The 22,767-nt window shown below is 31.2% G+C and overlaps 3 protein-coding genes across 4 annotated transcripts; 1 reads left to right on the top strand and 2 right to left on the bottom strand.

Annotated features, from left to right (window-relative positions):
- On the bottom strand, positions 185 to 1,917 carry LOC109356120. The gene is made up of 2 exons (XM_019599459.1): positions 1,168 to 1,917; positions 185 to 577 (listed from the first exon to the last, which is right to left on the bottom strand). The coding sequence occupies exons 1-2, from the start codon at positions 1,628 to 1,630 to the stop codon at positions 528 to 530; spliced, it is 513 nt and encodes a 170-aa protein (XP_019455004.1). The 5' UTR covers positions 1,631 to 1,917; the 3' UTR covers positions 185 to 527.
- On the bottom strand, positions 3,418 to 12,142 carry LOC109357161 (kinesin-like protein KIN-4C). Of its 2 annotated transcripts, XM_019600932.1 has the most exons (28): positions 12,011 to 12,142; positions 11,770 to 11,912; positions 11,491 to 11,637; positions 11,242 to 11,394; positions 10,924 to 11,168; positions 10,599 to 10,738; positions 10,271 to 10,395; positions 9,957 to 9,993; positions 9,774 to 9,865; positions 9,553 to 9,669; positions 9,351 to 9,464; positions 9,146 to 9,229; positions 8,850 to 9,054; positions 8,484 to 8,584; positions 8,209 to 8,307; positions 8,010 to 8,123; positions 7,824 to 7,940; positions 7,634 to 7,714; positions 6,895 to 6,966; positions 6,722 to 6,815; positions 6,617 to 6,639; positions 6,337 to 6,422; positions 5,952 to 6,023; positions 5,610 to 5,837; positions 5,295 to 5,439; positions 5,018 to 5,056; positions 4,368 to 4,934; positions 3,418 to 4,111 (listed from the first exon to the last, which is right to left on the bottom strand). In XM_019600932.1, the coding sequence occupies exons 2-28, from the start codon at positions 11,887 to 11,889 to the stop codon at positions 3,695 to 3,697; spliced, it is 3,834 nt and encodes a 1,277-aa protein (XP_019456477.1). In that variant the 5' UTR covers positions 11,890 to 11,912; positions 12,011 to 12,142; the 3' UTR covers positions 3,418 to 3,694. The 2 variants fall into 2 exon arrangements, with proteins under 2 accessions (XP_019456477.1, XP_019456478.1); XM_019600933.1 differs by lacking the exon at positions 12,011 to 12,142 and having other exon boundaries at positions 11,770 to 12,001.
- On the top strand, positions 17,067 to 18,137 carry LOC109356467. The gene has a single exon (XM_019599786.1). It carries the CDS (start codon positions 17,071 to 17,073, stop codon positions 17,863 to 17,865), a length of 795 nt encoding a protein of 264 aa, XP_019455331.1. The 5' UTR covers positions 17,067 to 17,070; the 3' UTR covers positions 17,866 to 18,137.

Below are 22,767 nucleotides of genomic sequence, written 5' to 3'. Positions count from 1 at the left end.
GAGACAATAAGCAATAGGTGTGTAGAGACATTAGAATACTTGAGGAGGATCCATACAAAAATGTGTTAATTTAACTCTACACCCATGCCAAAAAGACACACATATAGACCCATGTTACAAAGTTTATATAGAGTTATGTACAAAATTAACATCCAATCAATTCCCATATCTACAAATATATTTTTACATCAACTAATTGCAAGCTTCAAAGTCACACACCTACATGCACTTAACCACATCTTTCTCCTCTCTCAATCCCACCACAAATCAATGTTTTGATTCTCCAAGGGAAAAAACAGAACAGCAGTTGAGGTTTCTACATCATTCTCAGACAGATCTAAAGTATCAAAACAGCTTTATTCACCATATATGTTGCCCTTATAATTGCATTAACATAGATCCAAGGTTTACCAATCATACTCTGAAATCAACATCAACATCACAGTGCCTTTTTTTACACAATATTCATGGGCTAAGACCACAAAAGAAGATTTTCTCAGGAAGAAGCAGAAGTGGATATTTGTGCATCAGGTATTCCAAAGAGAAGAGAGCCAGTTTTCCACATATTTCTTGCTCTCTGCACAAGGGAAATAAAAAGCATAAATGTTACACATATATGGATTTAAAGAAAAAGAAAATCTGAATGTGACAACCACCACTATGCACAAAGCCCAAATGATATTAACCTCAGATGTCAATTATCAATTATACTACATACAACTCTAAGCACACTCCAATTGGATTTAAAACCAGTTGGTTATTTTGATAAGGTTTGTTGATTCTATCATAAGCTAACAGTGAAATGGTAGGACTCATAGATCCTATCAAATAATATAGTTTCTCCCATATTAAGGCAAAGAAACGTGAATAAAAGAGTTATGAATTAACATCCTATCACATTCAAGCCCAAATTACACATGCTAAATCTAGGTTTTGCTCTTTAGGTGCTTGTAGTGATGTTTTTCAATATGCACCTAACATGAGTAACAACCCATTCATGAAAATATACCACATGTAAGAAATGTTACACATATTATGTTTTATTGGCAACCAACAATTTGAATAGCTTCTACATTTTTAACTATAGCTAAACAGAACAAAAAGAGTAAACCAAGTTCACATCAGCATAAAGGTAACTCTCATAGATGTTAATGGAATTGCTCTTACCATCTGAATAACTATGAGGAAAGTTCCCAACACTACTTGGTAAATTACTTTTTGGACCTTCCACCATTCTACCAGAATCTCTTCCATAACAAGGAACTAGCACAGCAAAACTGTTATCTGTTTCATCATCACTTGGGAATCCAGGACCATGAGGTTCCAACCAACCAATTGACCAGTCAGAATCATCAGATTCAGAACCCGAAACACATCCACCATCAGATGGAACCAGAACAACATCAAATTCCCTATCTATCTTCCTATCTTCCCTACTACGCCATTTTCGCCTCACCCTTCGTGACGAGGAACCTGCATTTTCCTGCCTAACCAAAGGAAACCTCAAATTATCTGATTCCCACACATTCGAATCGGCCGAAGAATTTATCGAAGAAACATTTGGAGTCCTTGGCTCTTGATGTTTTCCACTCCACAACCACCGCGAGAGATTGGTAAAGGCCACAGCCATTTACACTATGGTATCGAATTTTCGAACAATTTCAAAAGCCAATAGGCAGAGGTCTCTTGTTAGAGAATCCTATTAAGATGAATTCGGTTAGTAACTATAAATCACCATCTAAATTGAAATGAAAACAATGCAGACAACTACAGAATTAAGAAATACATTTAATCATGATCTAAATTGGTCAACTTGAATTTCAAGAGCAAAATGAGCTAGTAGAGCTGAATTTATAACTTTCCTATCCACAGTGTTTTAGCCGCGAAATCAGTTACAGGACTTGTTCGTCAACATAAACAAAAGAGAAATAATTTTTATCCTATCAATATATCATCCACCATTTATTTTCAATCGTCATTAAGTCTTATATACAAGATACGAATAATATAAATGAATGCGGAACAAACAAGAATCCTAAAATTTGAATGTGATACATTGAATGTGTACACCCAAACTCAAAAACCAAAACAATAGTACTCTAAGTACATTGAATGTAGACAGAATGAAGATGATTATAACCCACCTAGACACATAATCAATACAATTACATATTCAAAGTAGAAAACAACGTTTAAAAAAACAGGAATTGTAAGCTTTAAATTCGAAAACACGTATTCTCATGGTGGGAAGAACCATCATTAAGGTAAAAGCTTCGGTTATTATTTACCAAAATCTATTTAAAAGAAAATTTCAAACGTTTGAAACGACAAAGTTTGACAGCAAGGTTTCAATTTTTAACAAAGTCATACTGTAACTAATTTATAAAGCAATCATTAATAAATTAATTTGTAACACATTATTATAGTGTAGGAGATATATCATTATTCTTTTACTATTTACTCCTCAATCATTCATTTTTATTACATTATAGAAACTTAAGAAATAGACAGTTATCTTTCTTTTCTTTATGTCCAATGAAAGTTGTATGCATTAAATTTAAGTTCATCAGCCAACCAATTCACGTGTGCCATGTGTTATGTGCAACTTGCTTTGTCATTAGAACATCACCATCGAACTTTTCTTATTTGGTTCCACTACTAAACATAATCAGTGCTGTTTAATCATTCAATGCTTTATTAATTTCAAAGGAAGAAACAATGGAACAACATTGCTATGTAATGTTTGATGTGTTGCATACGACTGAGATCAAATATCCCAAACGGTGCCCATTCTTTGTCCCGTTCGATTATTAAATATATATGGTTATGTGTCTCCTCCATGGGATTATAAGCTGATACTCATATCATAGAATCGTTTGGATCCTCTCCAGCACACTTAGAATGTAACAAATCAACCTAATGGTTGAAAGATTATAACCCAATAAATCATTTTTTTCTAGATTTGGCACCACAATCTTTTGCTTGCCCCAACGACAAATGTCCCTGCAACTTCTAATCCATTCTTAACATGTTTTGGCACTCCCAATTTTAGAATCAAAATGGTGATTGAGCCATAATGTGGATGCAATTTTGATCGTGGGTTTACAAGTTTTTTCCAGACCATGCAATAAACTTCTCAACTTTAAGAATTGAATTTGATTATTATTTTTAGAGAGAAATGATCTTATACCTTAGGATGTAAAATGATGTAGAGAAGAGTGATGGAAATAGAACAGAGGTAAAATGATAGATATGATTTGTGATATGATATAATTGAAAGAGAAAGATATAAAATAAAATAATGTAAAAAAAATTGGGTAAAAAAGTTGTAGAAAATATTTTGGTGAAAAGAACAACAATATGCTCTTTGTTAAAAAAACTAAAAAAATTAACAATTCACTTCAATCAAAACAAGAATGAGCTTTAAACAATAAATTTTAATATAAAAAAGCAAAAGAGTAACTCCAGCTTGCTCCTTCTCGTGAGCAGAAGAAGCCATTACATCATGCCGTGATAATTTGAAGATCTGTCTAATCTAATAAAGAAGCCATTAATCTACTTGTCAGCTTAAGACAAACGAAAGTCAAATTAATATACATGTCTTGTTTCTTCAACAACACCATGAGATTATGGTAACAACATGCGTCTTAAATACTGAAATTCTAACCTTAGAGGGTAAGCAATAGATGCATGATTAATGCCCATTGTTCTCTTTCTCCAGTGCCCTTTTCTGACGGACAGGACTTCTAGCAATAACAACTTCAGGGTCCTTCTTATTGCTGTTGACAGGCTCATCTGGTTTACTAGCATTCCTGTCTCCCAATGGAACACTAATATTTGATGATGCTTGCCTTTGCATAGCCCGTGGTATTCTCAAAGGTATATCTGTCCCAATAACGTTATTCTCTGTCTTGGGGGGAATTGAAGAATTTACAGACCAAGATGATGAATGCATGTTCTGTGATACGTTCGAAGAGACATTTGTTTCTCTAATGATCTTGGGGACTTCAGAATTACTTGGCTGCAAGGAAGGTGGTGGATCTGAAACAAGAACTATTGAGGATTTCCTCCATTTCTTTCTCGGATTAGCTTTGGAAGCATTTGATTTGCCCTGCAAAAAGAAAAGGTAATAGTTAACAGGGATACCATATTGTTCTAGGTCCGACAAACGCGTAAGGCACTAAAAGAACACTGAAATTATAAAATGGATTTTGCTAGACATGGCACTTTCTTAGGGCAATGTTCAGCAAAACCCTTAACAAAATACAGCCAAAAATAGAAATAGTGAAACTAGAATTAGATGGATTAAGTTAAATGATTTTTCCCAATGCAGGAAGACTTGACTTTTTAAAGTATATCTAACGCACCGCTGTATTTCCAATGTCAGAGAGAGGCCTTCTTGGCCTATGATTATTGTTTGTTTCAGCAGTCCTATCAACTAATGCACCCTGAAGCAACTCGGCACCTTGAGTGGCAAGAATTTGGTTCTTGTCTGTTTCCACAATTCTAGAGTCATTGCCGGTTCCTTCAACCCCTGATTGTGTTAGTTCCTGTGACTCATTTGAAACTGATGCTCTGTTGGCACACTTGGTTGCTAGGCAACCACAAGAGCTCCCACAATTGTTGCCCAAAGCTCTGCACTGGCATTTTGTTGTCTTGCAAGATGATGATTTACTACAAGAGCAGCAAACATTTGATGCAGTTTTTTCAGGTGCACATTTGATTCCTTCTTTTGAATTATCTTTGACATCTTCTGAACTGCTATTTGTCTGATTATCTTCCATGCTTAAACGTCCGCTTTTAGATTTTCTTTTTCGAATCTGTAACTTTCCTGACTCTACCCATTCGTCATCAGTTGCATCTACATCATAATCATCTGATTCTGGATCAGATATATCCATATCTTCAAATAACATGGTAGACCGGCGGTTTTCCTAAATGATAACCAAATGATCATCAATTAGGATACGAAGAAAACCAAAAAACATGAAGATAGAATCATATGCGAGAGGCCTACCAGCTTGCGCAAGTCATACTTATGTCCTCCCATAGAACTCTGTCATAAAGTTGAAATAATATGGTAAATACAAAAATCAAAACAAGATACTAATTTATTGGAAAGTTGAAGCTGCAAATTAGGACAAATGTTTGTTCAATTTTATAAAATGTTACTTAAAATTGAAAGGGAGAAATTTCCATGTTTCAGTTCATCAGTAAATTCTAATATCTAAGTTGCAATGCAAAATATGTTTCTCAAGCTTAATCGTGACGATCTCTCAGCCAATGATACTAACCTGCAACTTCAACTGATGAATTAGTTCAGCTTTCTGCATTTCTGATTGTTGAAGTGAACATCTTAGCCTTACTACTTTTTCTTTTAGATCTCTTATTTCCATGTCCTTCTCTTTGCAGATAACTTCTCTATCTCGCAATAAACACCTAAGATAAAGAGAAAAAAACAGATAAAAATTCCATTCATAACATCATGAGATCTAACAGATATTGCAGTTTTAGTAGGGTATCTTTAACCTTTAATTTGACAACAGTTCAGGGCATCTTGGTTAAACTTTAATCATGCACCAAAAGTTTACTTGCAAACAAGTGATTACCTGGACGAACATGCTGTATTGAACAAATAATTCATCACATTTTTGGCATCAGAAAGGGACCGAACTTGGTTCCAACGCCCCTTGCCACCGAAAACCCGTCCAATTTCCTCTGCCTCTGACAACTGAGATGACATAGACACCATTGTTGCAGAAGAAGTAGAAAGCATGTTTTCAAGAGCAAAAATCCTTGAGTTTCTTGCACCCGGAGACATGGATATGATGCCATCACTACATTAGTAATCAGACAAACTGATGTTGTCAATCATATAGATTGTGAAAGAAAACTACAAGATTGTACAACAATTAATCAGTATAGGTAACTGCACGGCAAGGCTTTTTCACCTTATACTGTTTTGCTTCATCATCTCTGCTTCTTCTTTTAACCTGGCAATTTCATCGGCTATTTTAGCCCTCCTGAAATGAAAAGCAATAACTAAATGAGTTTGTGAGTAAAATTCAAACACAAGAGTAACATATAAATAGGTTATTGATGTATTGGAATTTGGAAGTATATATTTATATATAAAGAGACACACACATAGACATGTATAATATTATTAATTACTGAAAATTTGGTCCCTTGCTATAAATTACACTAGAATAACTGGGAACCTCTCAAACTATGGAGTTTAAAACAGGAAAATAGCACGTACTAGAAATTCTAATAATGCACAATGTCAAAGGTCGTGGATTTTAGAAAAAAATAAAACCAGAAGATAGCACATACTCTTCCACTTGACGCTCATATTCTAAACGCACTTCATGCACTCGGACTGTGACTTCAAGCTGATGCTCAATTGCCTGCATCAAAGCCTTTAATAGACAAGGATGTGTCAAATAGAAGCTTCCAAAACAATAAGACTAATATATGTGCATGGAATTATGAGTTATATTCTACAAAAAGATAGAACTCAAAAGTATAATATGCATCGACCAAAGTCAAGCACTCATCAACGTTAACCAAACAATTTAACCCTTTTGTATATAATTTACAAAATTGGGAATACCTGTATTCCGGGACCATTCCCAACTGCAACATAAAAATGAACTCTAAGTTATTAATAAGCTCATAAAATTGGGAAAGAGCTGCATAACACAGTAAATCTCCTAACCAGAAGTTTCACGTGAGGAATGCTTCTTCGATTCCAAAACTTCTTTTAGCCTCTTTGTAGCCAGGGAAGCTTCTTCTGTCTTCCTTTGCAATACCTACAGTAAGTACATAGATAGTGGGATAAGCATCGTCCAAATAAGACTACAACAGCAATGGAATTGAACATCAGCTAACCATCTTTTGCCTCTGATTCAATGCCAACAACTTATGCATCTCATATTCAGTCCTTCTCCCTTCTTTTTTAAGCTGCCAATTAATCAAAAATGTATATTAAGATCCACTATTATAACTAATCAATTTGTTGAGAAGATATCAAGCAGAGATGTGGGGTGGTTCCTGTTAAAGGCTAGAGAGAGTCATTCCTTATTTCAGCAACTAACTTAACAAAGTCCAAACAAAGATAAAATTATAATACACTTAGTTTAATTTTGATAAACTATTAACATAAAAAAATTACACCGTAAACCAATCATAACATATTTTTGACTTTTGAGGTAATTATTGGAAGAGCCAAACATTTTTAATGACATCATAATACATGATTGGTTAGAGGATGAGCTTTGGCCCAACAGCAAGGTTACCGCCTTGTGATCTGGCTGCATATATCTACCCTATAAATAGCATATTTGCTTGCAGTGATAAAGAGGTACATTTACCCTCCGTAGACCCTACCAAGTGGGAGCCTCTAGTGCACTGGAATGGAAATACATGACTACTTGATTCAGTAAGAAACCTTTACACTCGGTGCATAGAAATTAAATCATAATATGATGACTGAATGGAGAAAATGAATACCACAAGCAGGGAAACATTTCCCTCTATCTGATTACAGAATAGTTTAGTTAAGTACTAAAGTATCAATAATACTTCTTTTAGAACAAAGTTTCAGGAAATTCTTCCATACTGAATTTACCTGCAGAACTTCCTTCTCACGTGCAGCTTTCCATAGCCTAAATTGTTCAGATTCCTGCTTGATCTTATGTTGCAGTTGGACCTAAAGAAAATAAACTATCAGTACTGACCACAACAAAAAAGAAAAAAACAAGTAAGCAGCTATCTACTTCAAATTGAAAATACAAGTTCCATTAACAAGACAACTGCACCTTCTGCGATTTAATTCTCTGGATCTCATCCTGAAGTCGTTTTGCAGCCTCATCACTTTTCTGTTTTTGCCTCAAGAGCTGAACCTGAGAATCTTGTTTCTTCTTCAGGTCAGAGACCTGGAAAGCACATAATCAGTCATTGCATTGAGTGCTCAACAATTAAGACGTTCCAATTAATAAATTTACCTGTGCTTCAAGGGCATTCAACTTTTGAAGATAATCCTCCTTTAACTTTTGAGCACCAGCATCAGAGGTGGATGAAATATTTGAAAGATTGCACCTAAGTTCCTCAATTTCTTTCTACCATTAATAAAAAAGGAACAGAGTTATTACAATAACTTTTTAATTACAATACAACCAGGATAACATAGCATGGATCAGTTACTTGTAGAAATTTCTTCTCTTGTTCTAGCTCGTGAAGTTTCTTTTCATAATGAGTCTTGAGAACTGAAGTATCAGAGTTATTAAACCGCTTCATTTCAGCCTTCAGTAAGAGGAAAAAGGAATTTAGGAAGTAAAAACATGTAACAAAATACATAGTGCCTGTCTTGTGAATTTGCAAAGTTTGATATAGTTACTAGATATTAGCAAACCAAACATTGACACAAAGATCCAAGTTCAATGTCTCCTGAGTTTGAAACCAGATCCAGTAACTTTTACCTCCTTTTGTTCTAGTTTCTTATCTAATTCTTTCAGCTCCCTATCCAACTTTTGTTGAAGAGAAGAGTGTTCTGCCTCCTTTGCATGATCTTCCAGATCATCTGCATACAATACAATGTTAAAAAATATCTATTGACATTTTGGATTAAATACCATTCAAAGTGATAACAAAAATGCAAATACAAGAAAGAAGTTGGGTAATCAAGTCCAAATGCTGCTGTAATTCTAGCTTTAAGAAATCAATTTGTCGTCTAAAAAATTGATGCACTTAACTCAACCAAAACAAATTTATCAAGAATAATACTGTTGGCATCAACTAAAAGCATTAACTATCATTTAAAAGATACAATACACAGTAAGTGATACCTGTTATGTCCACAGACTTGGCATCACAATCGAGTGAATACTCGTTACCACATGAAAATAAAGCATTCTTTGATTGGAATCCACTATCATCTGAATCAACCCAATCAACAAAATGGCTAGATTTTACATTCAATTTTTTCAAATGCAGCAATTCTCCTTGAAGTTCTTGGATTTTTGACACATAAGATTTCACCAGGTCATAATCCTATAATCGAGCACATACCATGAGTCAGTGATGGCTCTACTTTGTCAATAAATTGTAAACAAGCATTAGCAATGACTTGATGAATCCAAACCTGATTTGAACTTGAGTCAACCTCGTCCCAAGATTTACCATTTCGAATTGATTCTATTTTCAGGATCAGTTGGTCCTTTTCAACCTAAAAATGTTCAACATTGCAAGTGAGACCCAACAACTTGATGTCAAAAACACAGCAATATTGATGTAAGAATTTTGCAACATTTTATTAGAACTGAGTACATAAAGGATTAAATAAAGACCTGAGCATCACAAGCACGTTGTGTTAGACTGTCACAAGTTAATCGATTTTCTTGAAGCTCCCGGTGTAGCTCTGCATTGCTTGCTTCAAGTAAGGATATTTTGTGTTTAAGAATCTGAGGGAGGGAAAGAACATCAGAAATTATAAGTAACAACTAATATGTGATGGATCATGTTCAGACATTTTCTAAAAGAATGATATACCTGGAGATCCTCAAATGGCCCGCCAGCATCACCTCTATAAAATAGAAGCTCAGCCTGCAATTGCTCAATCTGACTTCGCATTCTCTGCACCTGGGCTCCAACTGGATCGCGGTTAATCTAAAAACAAGAAAATTTTAAATTATCAAATGTAACAAACCCAACGACAAATGACCACATACAAGAAAACAACAGATAAAGAACAAGTAATAGAAAGAACTTACAACTGCCTTGTTCTGAATGTTGCGAGCACGGTTTGCATACTTTAAAGTGTTTAATGTCTCCTCAGCATTAGTGTCAGCAGGACTAACACACGCTACAGCATTTTGACCAGATTAAATAATACATATAATAAAATATAAAATCTTCAAATGACTATCATCATTTACTGAGCATGTACAATTTACCTATCATCATAGTTTTGCTGTTTCCTCCAAGAGAGTCCTGTAAATTTTGCATGTCATGATGACAATATATGAATCCATGATGTAAATATTTAAAAAGCTCACACAACAATTACATCTTTAATATCACAAAAATTAAAGGAATAGAAGCGTAAATAAAAATAACGAGTACAAAGTCATACGTAAGTTTGTTTTGAAGTTCAGATATTAATTGTTTTATTATTAGGCAATAGAAAGAATAACAAATATGATTGAAAATGTTGACTTGTTTAAGATAAGCATACTAGACGTGGTACTTGAACAATTAAGGTGCAAACCTGCAGTAGGCGTGTTAATTTGCTATCACGATATGGCACATGACCTCCTTCTTTTCGCTTTCTTTCATCTCCCAATGCACTTATTACATTCCCAAGAGCTAATAAACCCTTGTTGATATGAATCCCTTAACCATGAGAAACCATAAAGGGTAATTAAATAACTTCAAAAACAATTTGTATTTATACAAATTTAGCTTGCAAAAAGGGCATGCATGAACTCAAATTTCAAAATCTTATTACGACAAATATGATAAAGTTCAGCGTATATTATTTTTGTATTAATTTCATTCCTAAACTATTAATTGTTGAATCACTAAGAATGGAATACCTTCTTTCAAACGCATTCCATCTGCACCAGTTCTCTTTGCACGCTCAGAACCAGCAAGATCTACTAAATGGAGTTTGGCACATAGGACATCATCACCATTCTTCTGCTCCATTGTGATTGTGAATATAGCATGTGAACGACTAGACAAGGCACATAAACCACACAGTCAGCATACTGTAAAGCAATTTTCTCAGCAGTCAAAATAAATACAACAATCAAGCCTTAATTTAATTGATGCTTTAATCAGAACCAAATTCATTCAATCTGAAAATAAGAAACTACTTATAAGACAGAAAATGTTGCAGACTCATTTATGGCAGTTTACCTCGATTGACTGTTCATGTTTGTACTCCCAGTGGCACGTGACAACGACCCACGTGAGAGAAATGATGCCATTTCTTCTTTTGTCTTAACTTCAGGTTCAGTCACACCAGCCAGTGTTATTCCTCCATTCCCAGTTTCTCTAATTTGTATAGGAACTCTGGCGGGAACGGCGATCTTTGCAGTACATAAAACTTCTCCTTTGGATGAATTGGGATCAAGTAAATCAAATACCTCCTCCTTGAATATCTGCAATTTTTTAGCAGTTCAAGTTAAGAGTCTGATCTCAATTACAGAGAAAACCAATTAAATAGTTATTTACCTCAATAAAAGATACTCGGATCAAAAACTCCGCGGACTGTTTCATGGTTTGGACTCTGTTGAATATTGTCTCCATCACCCTGGGTATAATTCCACCACTGCTTCCCTCCCCAGTATAATTGGTTCCCATTGTGTATGTTTTCCCAGATCCAGTCTAACAATATGAGAACAAAAAACCCAATTACACTGAAATCAAACATAACAAAACGAAGTTTGACAAACCAAATAAATGCAAAAATGAAAATTATACCTGACCGTATGCAAGAACTGTTGCATTATAACCATTGAAAAGTGCATCAACAAGCGGAAGTACACAATCATCATATATTGCAGACAACGGTGACCCCGTACCACCATAAACATAATCATATGTGAACGAATGGGATCCAATTTGCACCTATTAAGAGCCAGAATACATGTTGATAATTTCACTAAAACTTAAACAATGTTTGAAATAAACACAGTTAATAGGAAACGGAACACGAAGAAATCGATTCAAACCCTAAGATATTAACCAAAAAACACAGACCTGAGGTTCTCCGGGAACAACAGAGATGCAATCGGTACATCCGAGTAAAAGCTCAGATGTAACGAGAGGGCGAACGTTGACCGCGACTCGCACACATTGCGTTGACTCAGAGTGTTCCATAGATCAAAAACCTATAACACAATCTGAAACACAAAAGTTAAGTTAGCTTCTAATATCACTTCAATCACGATTCCGAATAATGTTATAAGCATGAGATTCATTGTGATGTTGTGAAAAGTACCGATTGTTGAAGCTGATGAAGCTTCGATTGGAAGAGGAATATTGAAAACGAAGAGTGGTAGAGAAGAGTGAGGTTTTTTGAATAGAAGTGAGAGGGTAATGGTTGCGGATTTGAAAGTGGACATTAAACTGGATTTGATTAAACGGCGCTCAGGTCCGAATTCAAATTGGACTAGTCACGCGCGTATCACGTGAAACCTAACGGTCCAAAACTCACATTTGGTGGAATCTATTTAGATAGAAACACAAACAAAAAATGGACAATCATAGATTGGTTTTTACTTTTTTTCTTTCTTATGTAATTATGTAGCCATTCCATTAAATGTACATAATCATCTTGATATGGTCGGATGCAAAAAAAAATTGGTTTCTCACATGTATCTTTACACTTGAGACAATTTGTTTAAATTGGTAACATTCACAGGTATGTGGAGCTAACTCTTCCCGCGGATATTTTTTTCATTCACAAAACTCAAACCCGATACCTTATTTAATAGAATCGAGCATGTATCACTTGGTATGCAAATGTTTTTTATGATAATTTTTAAAAGTATGTATCTATTTTCTAATAAACTCACTATTTAAAACTGTATTAAATATTGGCCAATTTGAATTTAGTTGTCAAAATTATTATCATGAGAGAAAAATTATTTAATGCTATTTTTTATGAAAAATATTCTCTCACTCTAACCAATTGATAATGGTAATTATAAATACAACTTTTGCTTCATTAAATTATAAGGTCAAAATTGTATTTGCACTATGCAATACAATTTCCCTACAAACAAAAGGATATTCATGTTTATGGTATTGGTATTTCATCCACTACAAAATGTAATCATATAAAAAATAAATAGATTAATATTATAATGTAAATCATTGGAAGAATGAATTAATATAATATGATTTTTCCCTACACTGGAAAATGTAAAAATTTGATACAATATTAAAATGCAGAATAATGTCTATGCATGGTCATGCATAGATTTTTATACATATGCAATTAGTATATAATTCATTCATCATTTTATTTGTATTATATGTATATTTAAAAATGTGAATGACAATTAAATTTAAATAAAGAATGATATAATAATTTAATATTTATGTCTAAATATCTATATACAATTTGTACATCATCTTTCATTCATTTATATTATTTTTTTTGAAAAGTCAATAAAATATGAATAAAAGGTAATATAGTAAAAATATATATAATTTATATATTATTACTGTATATATATTTTTTACATTATGATACTTTCAGTGGATGATTAATTGCTTTGAGTGCAATGTTATCAATTATATTGGTTCAAGTGGTACATGTTTGATTCTTCTTAAGCAAAATCTCATATTCGAGTATTGTGGATGGAAAAAATGTCCACTGAGAAAGTTAGCCCACACGTACCTATGGATGTTTCTGACTCGGATAGGATTGCGGGAAACGAAAAAAAGTATACAATTAAAAACATTAAGCTAAAGGCATAGGAATCCCATAGTCACCCAAATCAAAATAGAAATAAAAAAGAGAATGATGTAAACACTGAAAGTGTAAAAAAAATTTTATACAATTATTATATTATCTATCATTTATTTTTAATTATCATTGACTATTAAATAAAAGTAATACAAATGAACGGTAAATGACACATCAACTGTCTATAAATCTTTACACTGAGAATATATATATATATATATTACACTCATAAAAAATCAAAAAAAAATTATATTGTTACAACATTATTTATATTTAACTATTATCTAAATAGGAAATGATAGAGTGACTATATTAACAGAGTGGACACCTAAAATTCAGCATCATCATGCTTGCATTTAATCATGCTATCTAATACTCATGAAGGATGTATTAAACCTTCTGTTACAAGGTTTATGATACTCAACAAATAAATACCTTGTTTAAAATGAATTTAAAATAAGTCTAATACTTATATATTGTCAGTGTAAATATTTATGCATAATCATTATATCATTTATTATTAACCTGAGTTACTTTTTAAAGAGTTAATAATTATTAAATATAAATAGTGAATAATATAATAACAATATATAAATCTCATATACTATTAATACATATATCATTTAAAATTACCATTAGGCTTTCTACTAAATCAATTCAAACGACCCAGCAAAAAATAGATTCGTTCCAAATTTTCTGACTAATTTTTTATTTTTTATGAGATTGGATGTGACTACTCTCAATCAATAGTGTATCCGTAACATTACATCAAGGTAACAATATAAAAGTAAAAAAAAAAACATTAATTAATGACAAAAAATATTTGTATATTACTTTTATATATTGCTCTATCATATATTATTCATGCTTAATTTTCATTGATTCTTCAAAAAAAATTAAGACAAAAGAACAATTGATAATATATTTATTGTGTATAAGTCTTTACATTCACAATGCATATATATTATATTTTTCTTAAATACATGGCAAATCAAAATTATTGTGCGTGTAATCTTTATACACTCTTAATGTTAACATTTATATACAGTTATTACATCATTTATTTATATTAATTTATTTTAAAGGTTTAATATAATTAAAGTAAAAAATACAGCAATAATATATAAAACTCATATATTATCACTAAAATTCTCTATTATTTCATAGGGTAGAAACCATTATAATGATATTCAATCACTACTAAAGTCCATATTTTATTTTGTATATTAGTTATATTTATTGGTTTAAATTTAATATTGTCTATATCTACAATCTTACACTACCAAATAATTATAATGTCATTTTAAATATTTTGAGTAACATGATTAAATATCAAATTATTGTCTTAGAATTTTATCTTTTTGTTATATTTTATGTAAACAGATTAGACCATGGAGTAATTAAAATAGAATAATTTATTGGTTCAACTTTAATACTGTATATATCAACAGTCTTACACTGCCAAATAATTATAATATCATATCGAATATTTTAAATAACATAATTTTTTCTTTATTGCACTGGTGACTCATACGAGGGATATGTGTGTAATATTTTAATGAGAAATACTCGATAAGTGTAATTAAGTTAAACTTAAAAATATATCGACGTAATTTACTCTTAACTAATTAATTATACATGTCTATAATAAATTGATTATTTACAAATTTTCATATAAAGTTCGATTACAAAATTTCTATTTTCTTTTATGTATTTAAGTAACATCTCCTTAAAACTATTAATGAACTTTGTAATAAAGCAAAATGAATTTTTTGTAATTTACTATGTTTTCCTTTCCTTTATACTATGTGTCACTTATTAGAGAAGATAAACTTTGATACATACTAAGTTAATTATGTATGTCAATGATAATTTATGAAATGAAATTCAACTTTCCTTATAACAAATAATTTATTTTCCTCATTTATTACTCTATTAAACATTTTCATAACATCATTTGAAAAACAAAATATTTGAATAATAGAATAAACTCAAATGTTTTATTAATTTTTAGTAATAATATTTTAATATAAAAATATATTATTCAAACATTATTTACAATATTATTAGTTTTTTATTAAAATATAAAAAAAATTATTTTATATGGAGTTGTCTATTATATCATTAATCATATTCTTAAAGTTTTAAAATAATGATAAAAAATGATGATCATTACATTAATGTTTAATTTAAATGCATTTATTGATTTTCCCTTTATATCATTAACATCAACTCGTTCAATTGTTGTAATAAAATAAGATATATTGAGATTAATTTTGAGATAGTAGATACTTACAAACAGTTATTTATTTTCCAAAGAAATATATCTACTAATAGTAAAGATGATAAAGAAAAATTGATATAATATGTTTAAACTCCCACAAGATTTAGGCAAAAATATAGTATATCATAAGTCAAATCCAAAAACAATAAGACTCAATATATGATTATTATTTTTTATTCGTTATAAAATACATAAATAATTCTAAGAATACATTGTTCAAATACACAATAGATGTAGGTGCAAAAAAAGATGATATAATTTTTTAATTTCACTAAATTCAAGAGGTATGTATATAATTTACTATATATTATTAATTTTCCAAAAAAACAAATATGATTTGTATACACTTACTATGTAAGTGATTTTTATAATATGATCAAATCATTCATCATTTATATATTTTTATATTACCAAAGTTATTTCCTCATATTTTGGGTAATGAATTAATCATTTTTGGAGTCTGTAGTTGGTCCCTCCAAACAAGTGTCGTTCTCAGGAATCGAACTCTAAACCACTAGACCGACGTCTTTTAGTCACCCACCATTCAGAAAGCGTTGTCTCTCAAACAAAAATAGTATAAATTAATGATGATTGATGTGCTGATAGTATATAGATTTTAAACTCAAACAAATATCCTTAATAACATAATTATATGTAATTATGAAAAACAATGTATGCTTGACAATGTAAATTTTTATACATTGTTAGTCTATCATCTACCATTCATTTTCAATTATCATTTACTTTTTATAAAAATAATATCAATAAATAATAGATGGTGTATTGACTATATATAAATTTTTATATTATTAATGCATAAATATTACACTTTATAATTAAATCAATTTTACACAACCCCATAATTATACCAGAGACTTTTATAATAAGAAAAAAGATATATAGAGGAATAGTTTAAGAGTTTTTTTATACCTGCATTATGTACTATTCATTTTTTATTTTCTTTCGTATCATTGACTTTTAAATAAATATGATACAAATGAATAATAACATTGAATATATATAAGTCTTTATATTGTTAGTGTATAAATATTATGCTCTTAAGATAATTAGTATAGATTAAATATTTTTAATAACATAATTATATACAATTAAATCATTACCTTAAAAACAAAAGTTGACAACTTTTCCCACAGATACACACCCCTATAAAAACTTTTATACACGAAAACGCCGTTGTTACTTATAATATTTTATTACCAAAAACAATTAAATATCTTCGTTTCTCACTCACTACATAAACCCTAACCTTCTCACAAATCACCAAAGTGAAAAACAAAAAATGCAGCACCCAAAAAAAGGAGATGCTGAAAACATGTTGGGAATTGCAGAAAAGCTGTTACAAACTCGTGATCTACAAGGTTCACGAAAATTAGCTATACTTGCTCAAGAATTTGATCCTCTTCTTGAAGGTCCTAATCGGATCCTAGCTATCATTGATGTTCTACTTTCATCTGAGAAACGAGTGAAGAATCACCATGATTGGTATGCATTACTCGGCGTTCATCATCTTTCCAATGACATCGAAGCCATGAAGCGCCAATATCACCGCCTCGCTCTCCTCCTCCACCCTGATAAATCTCGCTTCCCCTTTGCCAAAGAAGCATTCAATCTCATAGTTGAAGCATGGAATGTACTCTCCGATTCAGTGAAAAAATCAGAATTTGACAATGATTTATCACCCTCCATTTCTGTCCCTAAAAGAGCTCGACTAGAAAAGTTACCAGTTTATAGGCGTGGCTCTAGTTCCAATAGCAACGTGTCTGAAAAGGTTACCATGGAGGATAATTTTCGGAGAAAGAATGAAACGTTTTGGACTCCATGCCCTTACTGTTACTACCTATATGAGTACCCTAGGGTTTATGTGGATTGTAGTTTACAGTGTCAAAATTGTGAGAGGTTCTTCCATGGAGTTGAGATTGCGTCTCTTCCGCCACTTGTACCGGGGAAAGATGCTTACATCTTCGATTGGGGGTTCTTTCAAACGAGTTTTATCGGTAAAGGTAATAATAATTCAAAGAAGAAAGAGAAAGAGGTTGTGCCACCACAACAAAAGCAACCATGGCAGCCACAATAGTTGGTGGCAATTGGGATCCCGAATTGCACGGACGCACCACTATGTGTTTTTGAATTCGAAATGGGGTTCCTTTGATTCAAAGCTCTTCCAAAGAATCAAAGAATGGCTTGGAAGAACCCTTTGGTATAGTGATGAAGATTTGCTGTTATCTCTAGCTTAATTTGCGTTGTTTGTAGTGTCTGGGAAGGTGGTTGGAATTGTGGTTGAAACTAATGAAACATGAAATCAACAGGAATTTGGTTTTTCAATATAGTTATGTTTTTGCATTTTGTTTGAGCTATTGTTAGCTGAATTCAGAACTGTCTTGTGACTTTTATATTTAGTTTTATGGTATATGCTATAAAGTTCTTTTGATAAGGTTGTTGGTGCATAAGTATACCCATTTTCATTGATAAAAGAGATAATCAAAAGATCAATATAATAAAAAATATTATCACTCAACAAGTTCTAAGATTTCTCGTTGGAAGAGATGCAAAATGAGATTTCCTTAAGATACTACTCCTATATCATTGAGCGAGAATGGACTCCCTCAGCAAAATCCAGTGTCTTTTGAATGAGGTACGTGTCTTACTCTGCGAGAATTGTGAAACTCACTTACTCAAATTAAATTTCTATAAAGTTGATACTCAAAATAAATTTCTATAAAGTTGATTCAAATATGAAGCAATGAGAACAAAATAGGTTGTTTAGTAGTGAGATGATATACAATGACACTAAAACCATTAAGTGATATTTGCACCCCTTTATGAAAGCTATAAAGGTTTCTAAACCATAAATAACTTTTCCTAAATGGAGTATCACCATTTTCTCCCAAGAAGTAACATTCACCTTCCTATATTTTGACTTTAGATCACGACGGACACTAGAGTCTATCTCCTTATTAAACATCTTCATTTCCATTTCCCAAGAAGTCCTAGGTTGAAAAGATGAATGCCCTTAACTCATGTCCTTGCACATAGTTTCTCATTTAACCAATTACTACGTCAGAATTCGCATTTAACAACAGTCTTTTAACATTGTTTTTTAGTACAACGCTGTTAAATATAACACAAAAGATAATTAACAATGTTTTTTAAACAAATGCGTGGATATAGATTTATCATCACTTTCTTCAAGAAATATTGTTGTATGTTTGCCTAAGATATTTAACAACACTTTTTTAAGCAAACGTTGTTGATTTGAATCTATTTAACGATGTTTTCTTAAATAAGTGTTGTTAAAGGTGACATATCAACAACGTTTTTTACAATAAGCGTTGTTAAAAGTCATATGTTCAAAAACAGTTGTTTTAGTTATTACTTAATATGTATTTATGAAATTATTTAATTTTATTTTGAAAGATATAACTCGAGTAAATATTACACGAAAATAATTCAAATTATTAAAAGAAACTCATATGCTAGTTTTTCATATATACCACAACTTGGTCATACATATATGAAAAATGCAATTATTTTTACTTGAAAAAATATTCTAAATCATCGACCAATATTATTAAAAAAAAATACTAAGGTATGTGATTTGACACAACAAAAACTCATATTTGGTAAGTAAATTATGTTATTTGTCATTTCATTATCAAAAGTTGTACATAATATGATAACTAAATAATTTTAATTATTTTATATTTAACATTACTTTTTTAAACAAGCGTTGTTGATTTGAGAATCTATTTAATAGTGTTTCTTTAGACGAGCGATATTAAAAGTGACATATCAATAACACTTTTTACAATAAGCGCTGTTAAAAGTCATATATTCAAAAAATGCTTGTTTTAGCTAATAATCACGAATCTTTGTTGATTTAAAAACAAAACCTCACACAACAATAATATATTTATTATTCATTATTCAATTTATCTTACTATTATTCTTCTCTTAGTTTCTCTCTTCAAACAAACAAGTTATTAACTTTTAGTTTCTATTTTCGAGTAGAAGGTAAATCATTATTTTATTTTACCTTATTTATTTTTTCTTAAATTCATTGTTATTGCTTGCATTTATATCTACGCTAAGTGCTTATTTTATAATATATGAAATGTCAAGGTTGAAGCTAGGTGGAGCTGTTGGTGATTTACTAAACTTGCAATTAGATTTGTATGTATTTCTTGCATTTGACTATTATTTTTTCATCCATATTTTCAATGTAATTTTTAATTTGATTCTTATTATGTTGAATATGAACTATATCATTTTTTCTTCTTATTTATTCAGTTAAAGAAGAAAAAAATTCATACATTTATCATTTACATCTTCATCACCTTCCTTTCATTGCCACATATAATCTTATGGGCTAATGAATTTGAACTAAAGGAGATCAATTCATGCAATAGTTTATGAATTGAGTTTTCAGAATGATGTTTATATTGTCTAATCCCTGGTAAATGTGGTGGAATTGGACATGTTTGATATAATGTTAGTTATATCATGCGCCTTTTATGTATGAAATCCATGACAGCGTTTTGTGTACGATGCGTTGTTGTATGTATGAAATATATGACAGCGCTTTTGGTGTGATGCGTTGTTATATATATTCAATACAACAGCGTAATAGAAGCGTTGTTAATCATGATAATATACTACTCCAGTCAAACAAAAAGCGTACGAAAGTATTGTTATACATCTAAAATATGTATTGTTGACCGACAACTTTGGCAAGAAGTCCTTGAGAACATTGATCAAAACATTGATATTTTATAGAAAGACATAAAATAAACAAGCAAGGCATAAAGGACAACATTGATCAAAACAATACACATGTCAAATGATACATGGTTCCTTGCAATTCATAAAGTCTACTAAGGCTCTCATGTGATGCTCATGAACATCCAATCTTACAACTTTGCTTTTACTAAAATTGACCTTGAGACCAGAGATTAACTCAAACAATTGTAATACAATTTTCATTGTCATGATATTCTGCTTGGTGAACTCATCGACTAAAATAACACCATCAACGAATTGGAGAAGGATATTCCAACACCTTCAAGGCCTTACCTGATATAGTGTGAATAAGTATTTGGAAATAGCTTGTCACATCAAATCGTTTAAGCCTTCAACTACAATTAGAAAGTCTCTTTGGAGTGGAATTTCCCAAGTTGTGCCACCATTGACTAGGATAGAAGTTCTGACCGTGGTGATGCATTCCTTTATCTAACCTATCCATATTTGGCAAAAACGCATGCAAGTCATCATATGGTGTAGGAAGCTCCAAGAGATTAAAAGTTTTTTCAAAGTCAATCTTAAAAAGAGTGTAATATTTTCCTTATCTCTTTGCATCATCAATAATTTTATATAGGATGATCCTTTCATCAAGTACATGTCGTCCTTTAATAAAATTATATTAATTGTTACATATCACCTTTCTCATCGTCAATCTAGCAACCATTAACTCTCAATTCTCGAATAGAGTTTTATGTCCCCTCAAGTTAATGAGGACATGAAAGTATTTAGAATTAGAATATTATTCTTTTAACCATCTACATCTAGATTTTTGGAGCTTACCAAAGGTCAGCCCAACAATCGACTCTCTCTTTCAAATCATCCTCATCTAGTGGAGTTGTTTCGCTCTTCAAGTCAAGCTTATAAACTTCGGTAGATACATGATCAATCTTATTATCTATAATTTCGAAGTGATCCTTATTTCAGCCCTTCAAACAGTTTTTGAGATGTTTAAAATTCTCCTTGAGGACATACATTCTCTAGCCAACTGGTGATAGATCGGTCCAAAGGAGTTATTTCTGAGTTCACTAATCCAACATTGCAGCTTCATCTATAAGTTTTTGCTATATCATGGTGTACGGAAAGTTTAGTATTTAGTGAAATCTACCACATGATTTTAGAGGTCCATAAATGTGAGCACCGCAAAATCAGATAGTTGTGGTTCGTGAAACAGACAAAAGCACTATATAACATATAAGAATCAAGAATAATGCCTCATTTGATATTTATGGAAACCCAATGCTAGGGCGGACCCAAGATTTCAATATAACAGAGACCAAGAATAAAAAAGTACTGAGTTATAAAAAGAAAATTTAGCTACTAGATGGGTACTATATAAAATAAATTTGTCACATAACTAATATAATATAGGCAAAACTACATTATTGTTCTTCTAAGTTATTATTTTTCCCAATTGGGCCCTATAACTTTTTTCATTTTGGTGTCACCTGTAGAGTTTTCCTTACAATTTTCTCATTTCTCAACAAAAATTCACAATTTGTAGTACCGCTAAAAACAACTTGAAAATAAATAGAAAAGTTAAAAATGAAGCTAATAATTTTGCTTATAAATTAATATAATATAATCTATTTTAACATAAATATTAATTAACATTATGAAACCCCTAACAACATCAAACTTATATAAATAAAAAAGTAAAAGTAAAGGAGGAGATCTACTTACTTTAAGAGTAAGTTTTTAAACATTACTCCTCATCCTAGACATCAATTTTATGGACACATAATGATTTAGATCTATTCACTAATTTAAACCATTAAATCTTCCTAGAATTGATAACTAGGACGAGAAATAAATCTAAAAAACTTACTCTTGGAGTAACTGGATGTCTTGTCTAATTAAAGAGGGAATTTCAAGGGATAAGTGTTGAGTACTATTAATAAATATAGATCTGTTGACAAAAGAGGGGTGTCACAAAATACTTAAAATAGTTTTGTATAGCAATATAAGGAAGTTTCAAAAGTTTTGGGCTGATAATGACTATAAGAATATATCTATTAGATTCTCTATTGTGCAGACTTTATAGATGTCTATTTCACCATTCAAACACTATAATTTTCTTCAGCTGAAACTTAGTTATTTATCTTGAATATATCTTCTTTCTAATCCAACAATGTGATCATTATTATCTTCAACTGAAAAAATAACCAGACAAAGAAGATAA

This window comes from Lupinus angustifolius, chromosome LG09 (genome assembly GCF_001865875.1).
Source record: "Lupinus angustifolius cultivar Tanjil chromosome LG09, LupAngTanjil_v1.0, whole genome shotgun sequence".
Classification (NCBI taxonomy): domain Eukaryota; kingdom Viridiplantae; phylum Streptophyta; class Magnoliopsida; order Fabales; family Fabaceae; genus Lupinus; species Lupinus angustifolius.
This window is presented reverse-complemented; position numbering and strand designations above follow the sequence as displayed.